Here is an 18,142-nt window from a genome sequence, read left to right as displayed (position 1 = left end):
AATTTTAACGAACCCAGGCATTTTTGAACTTAAGGAAATTAATATTTTGGGTGGGGGGTTAGGGGAATACTATGAAAGACCCAACAAATGAAAACAATGTTTGTTTGTTTTTAATGTTTCTAAAAGCAAGGTGTTTAGGAGTCCTGGTGGTGTGGTGGGTACAAGTTGGGCGGCTAACCAGTTAGAAGGTCAGCAGTTTGTGGAAACTCCCAGCCTCTCTTCAGAAGCAGGCGAGGCTCGCCACTCCCAGAAGAGTTAGAGACTCCAAAGCCCCCAGGCCGTCCTACCCTGCTCTGTGGGTCACAGTGAGTCAGAATTGGCTCAGTGGCATTGAGTTGGAAAAAGCCATATATAGCCTCCCCAAAAGGTGTTCTACTTGTATCCTTCCAGACAGTGAGTCCTGATCACAGGTCTCTCCAAAGCCAGGCCCACCGCGAGGCTTGGAGACTTGCGGTGCGAGCAGGACCATGGGCTTGCTCTGAGGTTGGTCATCATGTTGGGGCAAAGGGGGACGAGCCTGTCCCCCGAGTGGGTTAGCAGAACTAGAGCGAGGGAAGCAGCCTGCAGGTCTGTTCGTGCTCTCCTTCCTATCCATCATGAGCCATGTCTGGTGATGTCTTCGATCACGATTCCGTGTCTATCTCGAACCAAATACTGAGTTGGTTCAATCTTTTACATCTGAAGGAAAGTAGATTCTAGAAAAGTGTAATATTAATTAAATTTCTGATAACAGTTGACAAGCTTAGTTTCCGTGCCCTAAGCCCCTCCCTGCCTGTATCGTGAACCAGTGCTCTGCCCCTGAGTGTTGATCTGGGCAGTCACCACCCTTCCACTCTTGGTGGGTTTGGGTCCTAGTAGTACGGTATGCCTAGGAACATGAATTCACCAAGGGCCCACTGAAACAGATAGGGCTGTAGAGGAAGAGCTGGTGCGAGGATGCACAGTGCCCATCTTCAGAGCCCTCTCTGCGGGTGGGAGTCCCATTCTTGTGACAGTCGACTTCAAGGTACCAGTGCTCTGTCAATATCCAAACAAGACTTTCTCCTGCTTCTGCATCAGATGCTGATCCTGACGAAATTGAAAGTGCAGGGAACAAGCCTCTGGACCTGACACATTGGTCCTTAACGCAGTAAAGGATAAGTGGCAGGTTCTATTCAGATACTCTACATAGATACAGTCCATTTTCCTCCCGAAGACCTGCGAGAGGTGTACTACTAATGACCCCTGTTTGATGATGAGGGAATCGGGGCATAGAACAAGCTGTGCTGGATCGGTGGTCCGTGTGATGGGAGCCCAGCTTGAGAGCCCCTTCCTACCCCTGCGTTGTGTCAGAAGTTTCGGAGCGCCACAAAGTGCTCTAGTTAGAGTCGCACAGAGTACTTTTCCAGTCTACGTGAAGGAGACGCTGAACGCACTAAGGTTTTGAGTGGTCGTTTCTTATTCATACTCATTTATACTCTTTCTCCTTTTCCCCCATTGTCTCGGCTTTTTTTTTTTTAAGCACTGGCTTTTTTCCCCCTTTAAGTAGAAGAAAAAAATTAATGAAGGAGTTTTAAAATAAATATTTAGGGGAAAGTAAGAAAATAGACTAAAACCTTCATAGTGATGTGTTAAGATTGTTTTTCCTTCTGATTTTTTTTAATTTGCTTTCTAATGTGTAAATATATTCTCACAAAACATGTTAAAGATAAATTATGAATTGAAAGTCAGCTGTCCTAGTAGTTCTGGACACTGATTTTGCAGGAGATGGAGACGTTGGCCAGGCTCGGGCCCTTCCTGGGTGAGCTGTGGAAACCCCAGATTGAGGGCCCACTGGTGTGGTTATCGCTGGAGGGCAGGTTCAGCACAATCACTATTTAACTGCAGTTTTCAGATGTCACACTGTCTTATTCTACATTCGGCGTGTCTGTACATTCTACGGTGTGCTCACCTTACTTTTGTAAGAAGGAAACTATTTCAAAATGTAATCTTCTACATTTTCTCTTGTACTTCATCTCTTTCTCTCTGGGCCTCCCACCACAGGAAGGAAGAGGGAATGGTTTAAAATCGAAGATGCCATTAAAGTGCTGCAGTACCACAAACCGGTGCAGGCGTCCTATTTTGAAACCTTGAGGCAAGGCTACTCGGCCAACAACGGCACCCCTGTGGTCGCCACCGCGTACTCGGTGTCTGCTCAGAGCTCCATGCCCGGCATCAGATGACTGAAGACTTCCGGCCAGAGAGTGGAAACGGGACACGGACTGAGACGCAGTGCTGCCCTCCCGCCCTTGCTCTTCCCACCTCTCCTCACAGGCCTCCTCTCCCCACTAAGGCATGCCGGGCAGCCAAGAAGGGGGTGCTGATCATGTTGCTGTTTGGTGTTAAGTGGTGGGCTTTTTTCTTCTCTTTTTATGTGGGGGTGGGGGTGAGGGTAATTTGTAAAGTACTTTTGGTGCATGATCGGTCCCTCCCTTTAAACATCCCTACCATTCTCTGGAGAGAGGCAAGCAGCCTTCCCTCTCTGCCTTGGATTCTGAAGCAGTTCTTGTTTGTCTCATCCCAGACCTGGCCAGACGTTTTTCTTTGATTTTTAATTTTTTTATTATTATTATTAAAAGATACCAATGTGAGATAAACCTTTCTAAGAATCTGTCCTAGAATGTGTTGTTTCTGTCCAGTAGGATGGTGGTTTTCACTACAGGTTACATTTATCTACACATTATATACTTAGCATATAATATGTAAATAAATGAGTTAGAAAGAAGGAATATAGCTGTTTCATTTTTTCCTCTTTTTTCCCCTCTAATTCAGGCTATTTGTAAAACAGCCTCGCAGTTACTTTGCGTGTTGGGTTTACAGCGTCCTTCAATGCTGGCGGCAGGGCCAGGTTTCCCGTCTCCTGTCTGTCCTCAGGTCATGGCCAGAGGGACGTGGAGGCCGGGGGATGAGTGTGGCTGCTTTCCTAGCACTCAGGCATTCGTGGCCTTCTCTCTGACCTGTTTCCACGTTAAGAAGGAATCGGAAGAAACCAACTTGCTTTTTAATTACCAAGCCTGAGCCCAGATCTAGACAAACACAGTGATAACTCTTAAAGCCTGCCCTCCATGTTGACCGTAGGGATGGAAACAGAATTCTTGGGGTGACTGCCTAAAGAACTAGGACGTCAAGCACCATTTCTATCCTGCTGGTTTGGAGTTGTTCCTTCCACACCCCCCACCCCCCAGCATCTTGTCCATATATATGCCTTAGGCCATGCTGACGGGGTATTTATTGTCTGTGTTCTTTAAAGCATCTGACTGTGTTTTGCAAGTGCAGTTTTGCAGCCCTGTCCCTGTGTTGGGTAACTGTGCTAAGTTTTAGAAAGTGCACGGGGGAAAAGTCCAGATGTCCACAGGGGCTTGGTGACCCTGCAGCACTTGGCATTGCACCGTGGCTTTGTTCAGACCTACTAAAGTCTGCCTCCCACTGCAGTCGGAAAGGGCCATCTTCTGAGAAGTGCTAAGAGAGGATGCCTCCTCCGGACAGGAACGACGACGCCATCAGGCACTGGCACTGGCGCACTGCAGAGACTCCCTGTGGATTTGATACCCGTGTCCTACTGGCTTCTTTTGTCACTAGTGTCCTTTAGTTGTTAAGTAAGAGGAGAGGAGTCTTTAGCTGGTAGAGGGTGAGGCGGGGGGAACCGGGCACTGATGGGCCCTGGCTCTGGACAGGAGTGTGTCTCTCTGCTCTTGGTGTCACCGCCTTTGTCAGAACAGAGCCATAGTGTGAAATTAAAGCCGCAGCCCCCTCCATTGAAATTTCTGGTAATACTTGAACTTCCAAACACTTTTGCTCTTCTCTCTGAAAGAAACGCTCATTGAAAGAAAGGAAGGAAAGATTGTATCTGGTTGGCCGGGCACTTAGTGTTCTGGATTTGGGCATCCTGAATTGGTGGGCATGAAAAAGTGCTGCTGCACGTTGTGTTGGCCTTCTCCCTAGCTGCCCGGCCTCGCCCCTCCAGGCACAGGTCCCCCAGCTAGAACCAGCACCAGGAGGTCCACAAGACCTCCTTCAGAACGAGCACACTGCGCCTGGTTGCCGGACTTGGAGCAGCCTAAGGGTCTGTCCAAATGAATCAAGAGCAAAAGAAGGTAAACTCCTCTAAAAGAAAAGCGTTCTTATTAAACTGTCCCTTTATGGTCTGGGTTGAAAGTGCTTTACAGGAAAGCAGCCAGTCACATCCCCTGAACAGCAGTGTTGATTGTGAGCGTGTGTGTTTGAATGACCTGGAGACAGCTTTACTAGGCTGGTGTGACAATACACCGTCCCAAAGGTCTGCTTCCGACCGCCGATGGTGTCTTTGGGTCAGGAAGGCGATGGTGCCCAGAAAGTATCTCCAGTGACCCGAGTGGACCCTATGCGTGCCGGTTACCAGAGAGACGGTGCTGATGGCTTTGTAACTGACCAGGAGGCTGTCTGGCCTGGACCTGTTGGGAGCGGGGCGTTTCCTGCTGCACTAGGATTGTGAGGAGCCGCTGCGCTGAGGCCTCGCATCGTGGCTGTTTCCCAGGCAGGCAGCACACCCCTTAGGTGATGGATTGGTAAACCTGTGAGTACCAGAACCTGCCTGGCTCTCCCCAAAGGAAGCACAAAAACTGCACTACTCGAGAGCATTTCTTGTCACAGAAGGGCACGGGCGCTCGCTTAGGCAGAGGTGTGCCGTTGATTCCGCCCTTGCTCGTCTTGCTCAGGCCCAATGAAATCGCAGGTCGCATGGCTCTCCCGTACAGCCAGTGTGAGGTCTTCAGTTCTGAAGACCCCAGCAGAGGGCATCCGACTCAGAAAAGAGGAAGTTCTGTTTTTCTATTTCCCCCGCATGTGTGGATTGTAGCCATTGGAAACAGAGCGGTGAGGTTGCGCTGTTCTCTTGGACCGGGGTGTGCATGTGTAAGCCTGAGAGAGCGGTACCAGGAGCACACGTTTGCATTCTATTTCCTTACCACCCAGGAAACAAGCCTTGTTTTCTTTCACAGGGCAAATGGGACAGGAACAGTTCATGAGTTGGCTGTACTTCTGTTTTGTTTTTACACGTGGTCACTGCCCCATCTGCCCTGCATGTAGAGGGTTCCCTCATTGCTGAGTCTGAGCCAGGCCATCTGGTGGGATCAAAGGGGTGGGCGTTTGGGCCCCTCCGAGACCACTGGCCTGGAGAGTGGTGTCACAGCAGGATTTCCGCCCTCTGCATTGCCCTGAGGTCCCTGTCTCCAGGGAACCAGGGAGACCTGGCCTCTGAGGAGCAGAGGCAGCTCTCAGCCCCCTGGGAGTGTTTTGCAGTCAGTTGTAAATAGGTTGCTCTATAGCTGAGTTCCTTGGTGACAAATAAATAGTGACTTTTGTGATGTTAGGAGTCAATTCGCATAAGCTCTGAAAACTTGCGTAGAAGAAAAAAAATCACCCTTTGTGGTTTCTAAAAGAAGAGAACCTTCTCCATCCTCTTCTCCACGGAGCTGTGCTTCAAACCTCCCTGCTAGCGGCATGCTGGGTCTCTGGGGCAGGCTGCTGCCGGGAAGCCGGACAGGGCCTTGGTCGGCTTCCTGCTCCTCTTCCTCAAAACGGCCTCACTGGGGCCACCCTCCCTCCTGGTTCACGAGAAGGGTGTAAGAAGCACCACGTGATTTTTGCCACCAGTGTGATCTCGGCATTTCTCAAATGTTCCTCTAGCTGCCCTAGTTGAGAGGAGATTGAGAATTGTGGGAGATACTGGAGGCCTTTGTGTTTTGAGGGAAATGTGAGCTGTGGGTAATTGATAACATAGCTCCTTGCTGGCCCCATCTGCACTTGAGAAAATAATCCACATCTTGACAAAAAAGAGGAGCCGTGCAGGGCTGAGCGGTAGTTAGGCAGCTCTGGGGGAAGAGACTAAGGACAAGGACGGCATGTAGCTTTTCCTGTGGCCCCATGTTTCAAAGCCCTGCAGGGCAGCCCAGGCTCTGCAGGTCACACTGCCCAGCGGAGGAGGTGGACGTTGCTTTTGAGCCCTAGCTCTGCCCCCTCATGCCCTCAGAAGACAGACAAGACCCAGAGCCCGGCTCAGCACGCTGGGTGCACCCTGTGGACAGAGGCCTGACCTTTCAGGACAGCTGAGGGAAGGCTTGCTCTGGCTGCCATGGTCACTGTCCTTGCAGGCCAAGGGTTCAGCCTCCATGTCACCCAAAGCAGCGAGACAAGTGGGGCTGTCGGGTAACAATTGCACTTCAGGAGTGTGGTCCGCACCACTTAAAAAGAACTTTTAAAAACAAATCAACCCCTCTTGTCCTGTATTGGGTTGCTTGAGGTCACTGCAGGCCCTGGGAGCCCGCCGACTCTGGGCACCTCTCCAGTGGGGCCAGCAGCCTCCCTCCATGGCCCTGAAAGGGCAGCTTCACCCTCGGACCATTGGCCCTGGCAACTCTGATACAGACAAGGGATGTGAGAAACCTAATGAGGACATCTGAGAAAAGGCCCCTCTCCCCTCCAGATAATCAACTCGTGTGTCCTCCCGGGCTCCTCACAGACATTCATCAAGGGGGCTGTTGATTCAGGCCACGCTGAGCAGCTTTCTGAGAAAGGTCGCCCTGACCCGGGAGCTTTGGGTGCAGCATTGCGCCGTCTTAGAAACGGAAACAGTCCATCTGGGAGGAAGCCTGGCTGGGGACACGGCAGACCAGGGAGGGACGTGACGGAAGAAGGCAGTGTTTTGACCCAAAAGGTTAGAAGGTGGAGAGAGCCATGGCTTCTGTCCTGCAGCAGTTCATCACTTAAAACTTGCTTCTATTCGCTTTCTCAATTCCTGACCCCAAAACTGATCTGACTTCTTATGGGCACACACACACATAAACCCCTCGAGAAAGGCCCTGTGCACAAACAGTAGCACGGTGACCGTTTTCCCCAGGGCACCGCCACCTCTGCCAGGCTAGCTCGCTGCACTGCAAGCAGACACACTGCTTCCCAAATAGTGACCTCTGCCACACCACCTGCTGTGGCAGACTGCTTTGCTGCCGCCACCTGAGCCGGTCCAGCCGGGCATTTAGAGCAGTCTTGGGTCATTGGCGCTCCGTAGGGGAAGGAAGGCAAGGTGCATTTATCCAAATCCTCTAATATGTTTTCACTAGTGAAATTGCCTGTACACCGCTCCAGGAAGCTATCCGGCCACGAGCCTGTCTTCCTAAGCATTTTCAGGCAGAATTGAAAATGTCAGCTTAAAGCATTGGCGGAGCTCTGTAGCCTCTTTGCTCTCTTAGCTGCCCCATTGGGCTGTGGGCGGGGAGGGGGAACCTTTTCAGGGTCTTAACCCTGGTGTGTTAGCCTCTGTCTATTAGGGAGAAACCGTGTCGGTAGTAAATGGTCCAGAGACATCTGGTGTAGGCAGGTCTTAGGAGCTGAGCACTGAGTTAAGGGGAGGCCATCGAGGGCCTGTGCTCCTGAAGCCCGAGGGAGGGGAGAAGGGAAGGGAGATGGCAGGTATCAGAGCTCTTACCATGCGGCTGTGAACATCTCTCCTCCGCACTTTTCCAGGGCACTCACCCCCTCCAAACCTCATTGATGAGCTTCAGTTGTGTTGTGGTGGAGAGATGTGGCGGTGGTTGCAGTGCAGGGATGCGAGCCTGGTGGTGGCGTGGCTTTTGTGGGAGAGAGATTGGCCGGCAGAGCTTGTGCGGGGCAGTAACGCTCCCACTGGGCCCTGGAACTCGGAGCACAGCCACACATCCACTGGTGCCTACATCACAGGAAAGAGCTACCACTTTGCCAGGTGCTCAAGTGAAGTCCTTGGAGGCTGTGCAGAGCGAGTTCAGTCAGTGTCGGACAGGAAGTGGCCGCCCGCTAGCAACAGCATCTGCCACCTAGCTCCTGACTGCCCAGCCTTTGTTCCAGGGCTTGTCTTCTGTCCTCGCCAGCGGCTTAGCCACGGTGACGGCGGTTTGCCTGCTGCAGGGCATGGTATCCAAACGGCCTAACGGTTTTCAAAGGGCTTTGCATCCCCCCTCGGATCACCTCCTCTCCATCTGCCATCAGCGTCAGAAGGTTACCAGTCCTGTCTCAGAATTAGACCTGCTTCCTCCCACGTATCACAGGGTATCTGAGTTTGTTTGAACGTCCTTGCGCCTTCCCCATAGTGTTTCTGCGCCTTAGCTGAGGCTCAGCTGGTCCCAACCAGTAAAGGCTGCAGAGCAGTAGGGGCCCAGAAAGGACCTCCCATCAGATCACCTAGTCCCTTGGCCAACAGAGGCCGAGTGTGTGAGGCAGTGCCTAGGCAGCACGAGTCATATTTGTGGAGAGGGTCGCACATGGGCCATCGGGCATGGCAGGCTAAGTCAGCCTTGGAGCAGGGGTGTCCAGAATAGCCCTTGCTGCGCTCAAAACAGACCCTGAGGAATCCAAGGAATGGCACTTGCAGGGAAGGAGGGAGGGCTGGTTATGTTCCTTAGACCTTTTCCAACCTGCTACTGGGTTTCAGGATGCGGGGATATGAGAATACTACTGCCCTACCTCCATCCAGGGCTGCCCCATGACTTCAGAATGCCTCACCCCACGGGCGCATAGACTTGTTTCCCATTTGGGGGGGGGGGGTGACCTCTCCCCTCCACCCCCCCTCCCTTGTTTCCAAAACAGCCTTGCTTGGCACTGCATGGAAAATCGGGCTTTCCTTTCTGCTGGGGCCAGGCCTCTTCCCCAGCAGCATCCCAGTCCTTGTAAGGGAGGCCTCGCAGTGCTCTGACCTGGGGGGAGCAGGGTTGGGTCCAGAGAAGGCCAGAGGTGAGGGCTGTGTTTTCCCGGTCCCTTTTCTTGAGGGAGATGTCTGGCCCGCCTTCCCTGCCTCTCCCTTGCATTGGGCGCGTGCCTCCAGGTCTGGTGAGGCCGTCCAGTATGGAGGAGAGTGAATAGAAAGGCAAGTAGGATCCCGCCCTCTGGTGTGGTCTGAGACCCATGCCCACCCATGGGAGGCCCGCTTTCCTCTGCTGGCTGGCTGTGTGTAGCTGCCCTTCCATACTAAAGCGTCCCTTGTGATGTGGCAGCAGCCATCAGAGAGCAGACATTCCCCCCTGTAGTCTAGATGGAGCTTTGGTCCTCCCCCTAAGTCCCCATCCCACTCCTTTCTGTACAGTGCTTAACCTGTTAGTGTGCGGCCCCTTTCCCTGTGTGACTCAGTTTCTTTCCATTTGAGCTATGTGGGAGGAGGGAAGGGCATTGGAACTGTAGGTTGTAATCTTGTGCCAATCAATAAAATCCAGTATTTCACACACATCCCTGCCAGAGTCTGGTCTCTTCTTTCAGAGCTTTGTCCTTGGCCTAGTCCTCTTGGGCTTTTACAAACTCCCTCCTCTTCAGGAGCTTTGGGACAATGTCTTGTTTGGGGGGATGCCTGTGAAGGATCAAGTGGGGAAGGGGGAGCCTGTGGGCTGGTTGGCTTCCTCTTAATCAGTCCTGTTGCGAGGGGCCCAGGGAGATCCCTGTGCAGTAGTGAGACCCACCCCAAAGAAGCACGTGGGGAAAAGATGAGCAGACTCAGGCACAACAAGGCGGCAGGCCGTGGCTTAACTGTTTTAGAGCAGCAGTTGGGTGAGGGCCTGGCTGGTTTAGAAAGGCTCAGAACCAGGCAGGCTGTGGGGGAGGAGAACGGCACTAAGGCAGCTCCTAAGCCAGATGACAGAAGGAAGAGCATTTTCACTTCTAATGAAAACGTAGATGAGGCCAATCTACGGAAGCCCACAGTAACCATACCGAGGGGTTGGGCTTTCAGCTTATGCAGCTTTCTTGAGCAGGGCAGTCTTGTGACGCCATCCATGTTGAGGGCGAATCAGCAGGAAGGGGCCAAGAGGAGCAGTCCAGGAGCAGAGAGCAGACCAAGAGCAAATGGTGTCACTGAGAAGATAGACGTCTGCCCAAAGGCCAGGTGGCTTCTCCAGGGTGTGGCTGTTGATGGCATCATCGCTTAGCAGATTGTGTAAGCCAGCCTGAGAACTGGGTAGTGGTTAGGCGTATCCAGGGGGTCACTCCTGGGGGCCAAGACTCTTACTAACCTAACTCACAAGAGACTGAGCTATAGCCCAAAGTAGAAAGTTGGTGACTTTATTCTGCCATTAGGCAAATCCCCCATCAGTTGGCCAGGGCCCCTTTCTCCCCTTGGGTCATCTAGTGCTGACCACTCCTTCCCCTATCAGAGCTTTCTTCTGCCAGATTCAGCACCTGGTGAGGGAAAGAGCTTAGCTGCAAATGCACTACTCCATCCAGGAAGCCACCAACTAGAACCCTCTCGTTGGGATGTGGGTGTTCCAGAAATGTCCGCCGCCCTCCCTGTCAGATCATTGTGGGCCATTTTACTGGTGAGCCGACACAGGAGCTGCTGTTGCTGGTTTCCATCACAGTCTCAGAGGTGGGTGCACGTTTTGGAACGAGCTTGCTGCAGTCCGGTCTCCCAGCAGCCTACACTCACATCTTGTAGTTAGATCGACCCCCAAAGCTCCGAGCACAAGTGACGGCTGGGCGGGAGTTGGCCCAAAGTACACCAGTGTTGTGCCATTGTGAGCAGCGCCCGGAGCCTTGCCCACCCTCCCTGGAGACCTGGTACTTGTGCCCAGGAGAGCCTGTGCTCAAAGCCACGGCCTTGTTCGCTTTCTGCACTGCAGACAGATTGAGGTGTAAAGGGCTCGTTTTCTCTCCTTGGTCTTGTGACACCCAGCTAATGTCTCTGCCTCTGAGGACACAGCCATGAGGCTCTGTGTCCTGTGCCCTGAATACCAGCAGAGTGCTAATCCAGGACACACAGTCCTCACCAAGGCACCTGCTTGGGCATGAAGTGGGAGAGGTGACACATCCTGGGGGCGGGCAGTGTTGGAGAGAGCTCAGGCGGGAGGGTAACGGGACTGGCTGGAGGTAAGAGGTTGACAGAAGGGAAGAAGGCCACCCGGTGTTCTAGAAGGCATGCCCACTGGGTCCAGACAGGGCCTCGCTCAGCGGCCCCGTTAGTAAATTCCCATTCCGGCTGGCTCCTAGCCCATGGGGCCGGCGTCTGCCCTGCAAGCGTCCCATAGAGACGGGTGTGTGGTGCCATGTTGCAGGCGTGGTCACTGCCTGTTTGAGGTATGCCAAGTTCACAGAAACAGACACCGAGGGTCCCAGGACACAGAGGCCTGAGAGGGCTGAAGGAGGAATAGGCCCTCCCAGCAAGGTCAGAGACGCCTTCCCAGTGGGGGCTTCAGCTGAGGAGCGCCCTGGTTGTGGGGGGAACATGAGTGGCTGACAGGCCCTGTGCTCAGGGACCTGCTGGGGCTGACACCCGATAGGTCCGGGTGCTGGGGTCAGGTGGGTTGGCAGGCAGAGCCTGAACTGTGTTCTGGAAGCAGCAGCGATGGCATCAGGCTGGGTGTTGCTGAAAGATGATCTTGTCAGATGGACTGTGGGCCCCTCGTGGTCCAGGCTGTCGCACTAGGCGCCCTGGCGAACTTTGGGGTCTCCCAGTGCGTGCATCAGAAAGTAGGGTTGACGCTAGACTGCAGTCTATGAAGGGACCCTGCTGGCGCGCTCTGGGTTAACCATTGGCCTGCTAACCCCCGGGCTATGAGACACTCTGAGGGAGGAGTTGGAGGTGGTCTGCTTCCCTGACGGCTCGGACGCCCTCTCTGGAGTCGGACTCCACGGCAGTGGGTTCAGTTTGGGTGTGCAGGGTGGGTGAGAACCACCAAAATGCACCCCAGAGCCACAGAGGGTGTGCTTGCTGTTGGGAAGATGGCACCCACATGCTTGCTCGAAACAGGGGTGCCAGAAACTTGCCCTTGCTTTAACCACCACCACCCCATGTGTGGCGTGCAAAGAAGTGAGGCCTAGACACGGGGTGCCTGTCGGCTTCCCCTTGGCCTCCTGTAAGACATGGGCCCTGTTGTCCACACCAGCCCGTGAGAAAGGAAATGGAGGCCTAGATGTTAAGTGCTTTGGGAAGGAGGTTGGCAAGCTAATTGTGAAAAACGAGAGGTCCCCAGGGTGCCCAAGACCGTTTGGGAGAAGGAGAGAAGTGGGGAGTGCCCTGTCCCCGTCAGTGTCAGGACTTGGTGGGAAGCTGTAGCAATGAGAACACAGATGCACAGGGGCCAGTGGGTAACAGAGGAGAAGAGGTACTAGATTGGGGGCTGGGGCAAGTAACAGGCCCCCACCTACAGAGGAGACGTGCACCTGGGTGAGGGAAGGTGGCTACTCCGATGAGCGAGGGCCAAATGGAAAATAAAATTAGGTTCTTGGCCTACACCATAACTCACTGCCATTGAGTCGATGCTGACGCAGCAACGCGGCAGGCCAGAGTAGAACTGCCCCTGTGGACTTCCGAGACTCGGTCTTCACAGGAGCCGCCTCATCTGTCTCTCATAGAGAAGGGGCTGGTGGCATAGCGGGTTAAAAGTTAGGCTTCCAACTGCAAAGGCAGCAGTTTGAGTCCACCAGCCAGTCAGTGGGACAAAGTTGAGGCTTTCTGCTCCCGCAGAGACCAGCAATCTCAGAAACCCTCAGCGGCAGTCCTTTTCTATCTTACGGGCTGCTATGAGTCAGAAATGACTTGATGGCAGCAAGTTTGGTTTTGTTTGAGTGCAGATTGAGGTCACTGTGGGCTTCTACGCCCCTCCACTGGTCCCCAGTGGCCCCCACATTGGCAAGTCCAGAGGCCAATTAGCTGTTCTCATCTGATGTCTCCTCTGACCGCTCCCTCTGTGGTGTCCCTAGCTCAGCCTTTGCCCTGTCTTCCAAGTGGGCCTCCAGGCTTCCTGCTGGGTGGGGTGTTCCACAGCATTTCTTAATATCTACCTTCTTCCTGATAGGCTCCTCCAAGGATACAGGACCTGTGAGCTGATGGGTTTTGTCATTCAGCCTCCTCTCTTACCCCAGCTCTCCCCTCACGGCTCAAAGTCAGCCTCGCCTTTAACACGTCAGCCCCATCTCCTCTTCCCACAGCCATCACTGTAGTTCGGGCCAGGAGGCATTCCAGCCTTATCAGGAGTTCGAGGCTGGGTCTGGCTGTGGTCTCCTGAGGAGGCTGCTCCTCCCTGTCCTTTTGAGCTTTCCTAAACACGTAGGTAAGCAGAAGTTTTCAGGATCAAGTCAGCTCCTTACGAGTAGTATGTAATGTTCCCTGTGACCAGGCCCCTGCTCACCTCTCTAGCTTTCTCTCTTCCTGTGCCCTCTGAGGACTTCCTGCAGCCCTCCAGGTACATTACATGCCTTCACACCTGCCCAAAGCACACATGCCGCAGCCTTCCTTGAGGGCCATCCTAGAGGTGCCCTCACCCCGGACTGGGCCGTGTGGCCCGCAGGATCTGTCTCCATCAAGAAAAACACTGTTCCCTCCCCGTGATAGCCAGCAAAGTGGTGCCAAGCAGGCGCTTGGGAAATGTGGGTTAGAGAACGTAAGGAACCCAAAGGGCATTTAGGGCCACAGAACAAGAGAAGGCGCGTCCAGTGTCAACCTGTCCTCAGCACTACACACACACACCACCACCACCCCCAGGACCCTGGGGAGAAAGTTTGGAGCTGGTGGAGGTAAGGCTGATGGTCTGTGTGGCACCCATTGACCAGTCAGAACAAATACTCTTGGGGTGGGGTCTTCCTTCCAAAGCCCCTTCACCAGCTGTTTCTGGTTTTTCAAGTGGAAGAATCCCCTGGGTGTGCCTCTTGTGATCACTCCGTCCAAGATGCGGAGAACTTCCCCAGCCCCATGAGCTCATTGCCAGGCCCGGGCCTGGGGTGGGCAGGGGAAGCCTCCTTTGGGTTGAGATTAATGGAAAAGAGGGACAGTTAGGGCTATTTGAGGATGGAAGGATGAGGGAGTCACAGAAATTCTTTTCACTTGGGGGAACTTGATCAGAATAAGGTCAGAGTTGTCTCTATGTTTTAATAGCTGCTACTGAATTTTCATATCGACACCGGTGAGGACTTTTCTGTGCTGCTTCCAGGACCTTATGCGGAACACTGCCAGCCTCACAGTTGTTCCGATCCCTGAGCCCATTGTTGAGACTTGCTGTCAATCCATCTCCCTAAGGGCCCCTCTTCACTGCCCCTCCACTTTACCAAGCATGATGCCCCTCTCCAGGCATGGTTCCTCCTGACCACATGTCCAAAGCATGTGAGATGAAGCCTCGCCATCCTTGCCTCTAAGGAGCGCTCTGGCCGTAGGTCGTACTCTCTTCCAGGACAGATGGGTTTGTGCTATGAACAGACCACGGCACTTCCAGTACTCTGCAATTCAAATGCATCGATTCCTCTTCTGACTTCCTTACTCAATGTCCAACTTGCCCGGGTTCCTCCTCTTTTTCTGGCTAGAGCCTCTAACACAATGTTAAATAGTGGTGGGAAGTGCAGACATCCCTATCTTGTCCTGATCTTAGGTAGAACGTATTCAAGTCTTTCACCAGTAGGTATGATTCTAGCTTTAGATATTTCATAGGTGCGCTTTATCAAGTTAGGCCGTTCTCTTCTGTTCCTTGTTTGCTGAGGTTTTTTTTTAAAAGAAATAAATGCTGGATTTTTCTTCGCCCATTGAGATGGTCTTATGGGTTTTCTTTTTTAGTGTGTTCAGAAGATGACTTGCATTGTTTTTTAAGAAATATTAAGCCTAGCCTGAATTCCTGAGAGAAGCCCCATTTGGTCATGCTCATTTATCCTTCTAATAGATCATTTACTAAAATTTTGTTTAGAATTTTTGTATTTAAGTTTATGAGGGATAGTACAGGCCTCAATGAGTCACAAAGTACCTCCCCTCCTGAATTTTTAGAAGCATTTTTGTACTGTTCGTATTATTTTATTAATTACCCCTAGTTTCTGTATCATGTCTATTGGTAACGGTTTTGTTCGTCAGTATTTGTTAGATTCTCTCAGAGAAGTGATCTGGATCTAAAATTGTCCCTAAGGGAAGGGTAAGTGGCTTCATTTCTTTGATAGAGAATCATTCCAATGATTGAGTTCTTGGAATGCACTTTGGTAGTGTGTACCTTTTGGTGCGTTTCTCCATTTTATCTAGGTGGTAAATCTACGAGCACGGAGCTATTGCTGGGCTTCCCTTACAGTACTCTCACATCACCTGTGGCGCCTGCGGTGATGCTGACCACTCTAGTAGTGGGGTCGGCTCCTCCCTTTCCTGATCAGTGGAGCTAGAGGTTTACCCGCTTTGTTGATCTCAAGAATGAGATTGTGGCTTCATTGCATTTCTCTTTTTCAATGTTGCTGGCTTCTGCATTGATCTGTGTCAATTCCTTTCTTCTGCTTCCCTCTGTTTTAATTTGCTCTTTGAGTTTCTTAAGATGGAAAAGGAGATCATTGGGACTTTAAAATCTAAGAGTCACTTAGCACTGTAAAATCTCTTAGATGTCTCCTTCAGAGACATGTCACAAAATCGGGTGTGTTTTTTACTCAGTATTCATTCAAAATACTTTCTAATGATTGTTTAATTTCTTCTTTGATCCAGATGTTCCTTTTACAAATATTTGGGAAGTTTCCAAGGCTTGCTCTCTGACTGATTTCTCATTGAATTCCATTGTCATCTAAGAACATAGGACTTGAGTCCTTCGTAATTTATTAAGATGGCTATTTTTGGCAATGCTCTGTGTACATCAGGGAAGAGTGTGTATTCTGCCCTTATTGGGTGGAGTGTCAAGTCAATTTATTGTGAGTATTTGTGTTCATTTTCCTAGTCTTGCTGTAACAAGAGGAAGGGCTGAAAATAACAGCAAAAATCTATTCTCTTACACTTTGTGGAGGCTGGAGGTCCAGTAGGGTCATACTCTGAAAGTTTTATGTCTTCTCATTTCCGGAGGTCCTAAGCATTCCTTGGCTTGTGGCAGCCTAACCCCAGTCACCACCCCTGTCTTCACTCATCACCTAGCTGTATAGGCAGGGCTGAAGCATCCCCCCGCTGGACTTGAGGAAAGGGGGATCACTTTAGTTAATGGAACCAGAAGCAGCCCAAGTGGAGGGCTTTAACAAGCAGACACTCAGTCTCTCAGCTTAGGAGTCCTACTTCAGGGCACCAGCCTGAAGGGAAGGCTTTCTCTCGAGACTGGCTCTGGAGGAAGGTCTTTGTCTCCCTTGAACATCTGTGTACTCGGCATCCCTTGGAGGTCTCCAAGTGTCTTAGCCTCAATCTTCCCCTGGGTCTCGGCGGTTCTCAGCACAGAGAACCCAGATCCAAAGGCACACTCTGCTCCCAGCTCTTCTTTCTTCCTGGTACTTCCTTCTCTCCTTGCTTCTTATCTCTTGTAAAAGGTGATGTGCCCCACCATCCCACCCCCCAGTGCGGTCCCTGTAACATCGTGTCTTGACAGACCCGAGTTAAGTGACAGCCAACCTGACAACTGATTGCCTTGATCACATTCTGGGGGGATGGTTACATCATTACATAACTGCTAAAACCACTGAATCATGGCCCAGTTGTGAATCATGGACACAATTCAATCCATGACATTGGGGGATCCTCGTGGAACCCAAAGCCTCATCATAAGAAGCAATCAGGCCTCAGATGTAAACCTGGCCTAGAACAGCTGCCAATAGAGCTGTCAAGGAAGAGGCCCACCTGACATCTTGTCTAACCTGCTACTGATCAAGCCAAGGGTCTGGGAACGTCTTCACAGACCCGCACTCGCAAACCGCTCCCCCCACCCCACCCTCAACTCCTGCCTGTTTATGAGTTGCTATGCCTAGTACGCAGTCTGTTACATTTTGGGAATAAAGAAGTACAATGCACACTGAGTCTCTTACCTCAAGACCCAGCCCTTCCCCTACACCAGCCGATAACCACTGGATAAGCTTCCAGAAGGGCCTCGAGAGGTATGGTAAGAAGCCCTACGGATGAGGGCGAAGGCTAGTTTTGTGGGAGGCCAACAAATCCTCAGTTCTGAATGCCCACTGCTTGTCCCCCAAGACCCTGGCAGGGCAAGGCACACTCCACCCGAGGGTGTAGTCTACCTACACCCAAAGGCCTAGCATCCGGAAAAATCACCTGGAGCTTCTAGACACAGACATTTCTCATTTCCTCCCTTCCATCCCTAACTCCCCACCCCAGTTAGATGGTAACATCTGAAGGTGAGAGGCCAGAGTTCCTGCCCACCCTCCAGTTTCCGATTGGGCCGTCCTCAGCAGCAGCCCTGCCCTCATCCAGCCTTCTCTGAGGAAGACCTGTGGGAACTGGGGCTGCCTGGCCAGACCCAATTCCTCTACCCTGGGTGCTTCTGCTGGACAAGACTTGGCGCCCAGCTCCCCAAAGGCTCTTCTGCTAGAACAGGGCCACCCAGATAATCCATCCTTTGAATCCCCAGCACCACCCATGGCCCCAGGAAGGCCTCTAAGCCTGGTCAGGTGCCCAGACATCTCCATTCTTGGTCACTCAATATCACCTACTAGTCTTTGGTGTTCCCAAGTAGGTTATGCATTATGGGAATAAAGTACAACGCACACCGAGTCTAAGGAGAGCATTTGTTAACACAGCCAAACGCCACATTCTCAAAAAGCCATGTGGCAAAAATGATTTGGGGGTCCGATAGGGGCTGGTACAAGGCCATGGACAGACAGGATTGATCCCAGATTCGCTTGCAGATGGAAGAAGTAATTGAAATCCCTTGGACATTGCTGGCTTCCGCCAAAAGTCTAAATGTCACAACCAGGTGTTGCCATTAATACCAAGCCGCCATTGTGAACTGATTTTCCCAATTGTGATGTTTAATTTTAAAATCACACAATCGTTGCTCTAACCTTGTATACTTTGCCTTGCGACCCAAGGGGACTTGGTCCCCCTGCTCTGTCTGTGCTTCATAAACCGGAAAGAGAAGAGAGTTAACATTCCAGACTTCATGGTCCTCATGTAATCTTCCCAAGAGCCTATTTTACAGACGTGGAGACTGAGGCACAAAAGATGAAGGGTCTGTCCCCTGGGCACAGTCGAAAGGCCCAGCACTGGGGCGGAGAGAGGCTTCAACAAACACTAACGGCAGCCTTGTGGCTCCCGGCAGGCACAGGCCAACCGCCCGGCGTCGCCGTCAGCCCTTGGCTTGCCCAGTCCTGGGCCTCCCACCGGAGGAACGAGGGGGAGACCGCGGACTCGCGCAAGCCCCTCGCCGCCGGGCCGGCTCTCCTGGGCGCGCCGGGCATGGGGCCTGGCCCCGGGGGACGCCGGGAA

The 18,142-nt window shown here is 52.2% G+C and overlaps 1 protein-coding gene across 1 annotated transcript in view; it reads left to right on the top strand.

Annotated features, from left to right (window-relative positions):
• NUDT3 (nudix hydrolase 3) overlaps nucleotides 1–2,615 on the top strand; it is an 83,491-nt gene extending 80,876 nt beyond the window's left edge. Inside the window, exon 5 of the mRNA XM_075555491.1 lies at nucleotides 2,023–2,615. Coding sequence (XP_075411606.1) covers nucleotides 2,023–2,201 — 179 coding nt within the window. The 3' untranslated portion in view covers nucleotides 2,202–2,615. The remainder of the gene's footprint in view (nucleotides 1–2,022) is intronic.
• The last annotated feature ends 15,527 nt before the right edge of the window (nucleotides 2,616–18,142 follow it).

This window comes from Tenrec ecaudatus, chromosome 7 (genome assembly GCF_050624435.1).
Source record: "Tenrec ecaudatus isolate mTenEca1 chromosome 7, mTenEca1.hap1, whole genome shotgun sequence".
In the NCBI taxonomy this organism is placed as follows: domain Eukaryota; kingdom Metazoa; phylum Chordata; class Mammalia; order Afrosoricida; family Tenrecidae; genus Tenrec; species Tenrec ecaudatus.
The sequence above is the reverse complement of the archived record's forward strand: the minus strand, read 5'-3'. Positions and strand labels throughout refer to the sequence as shown.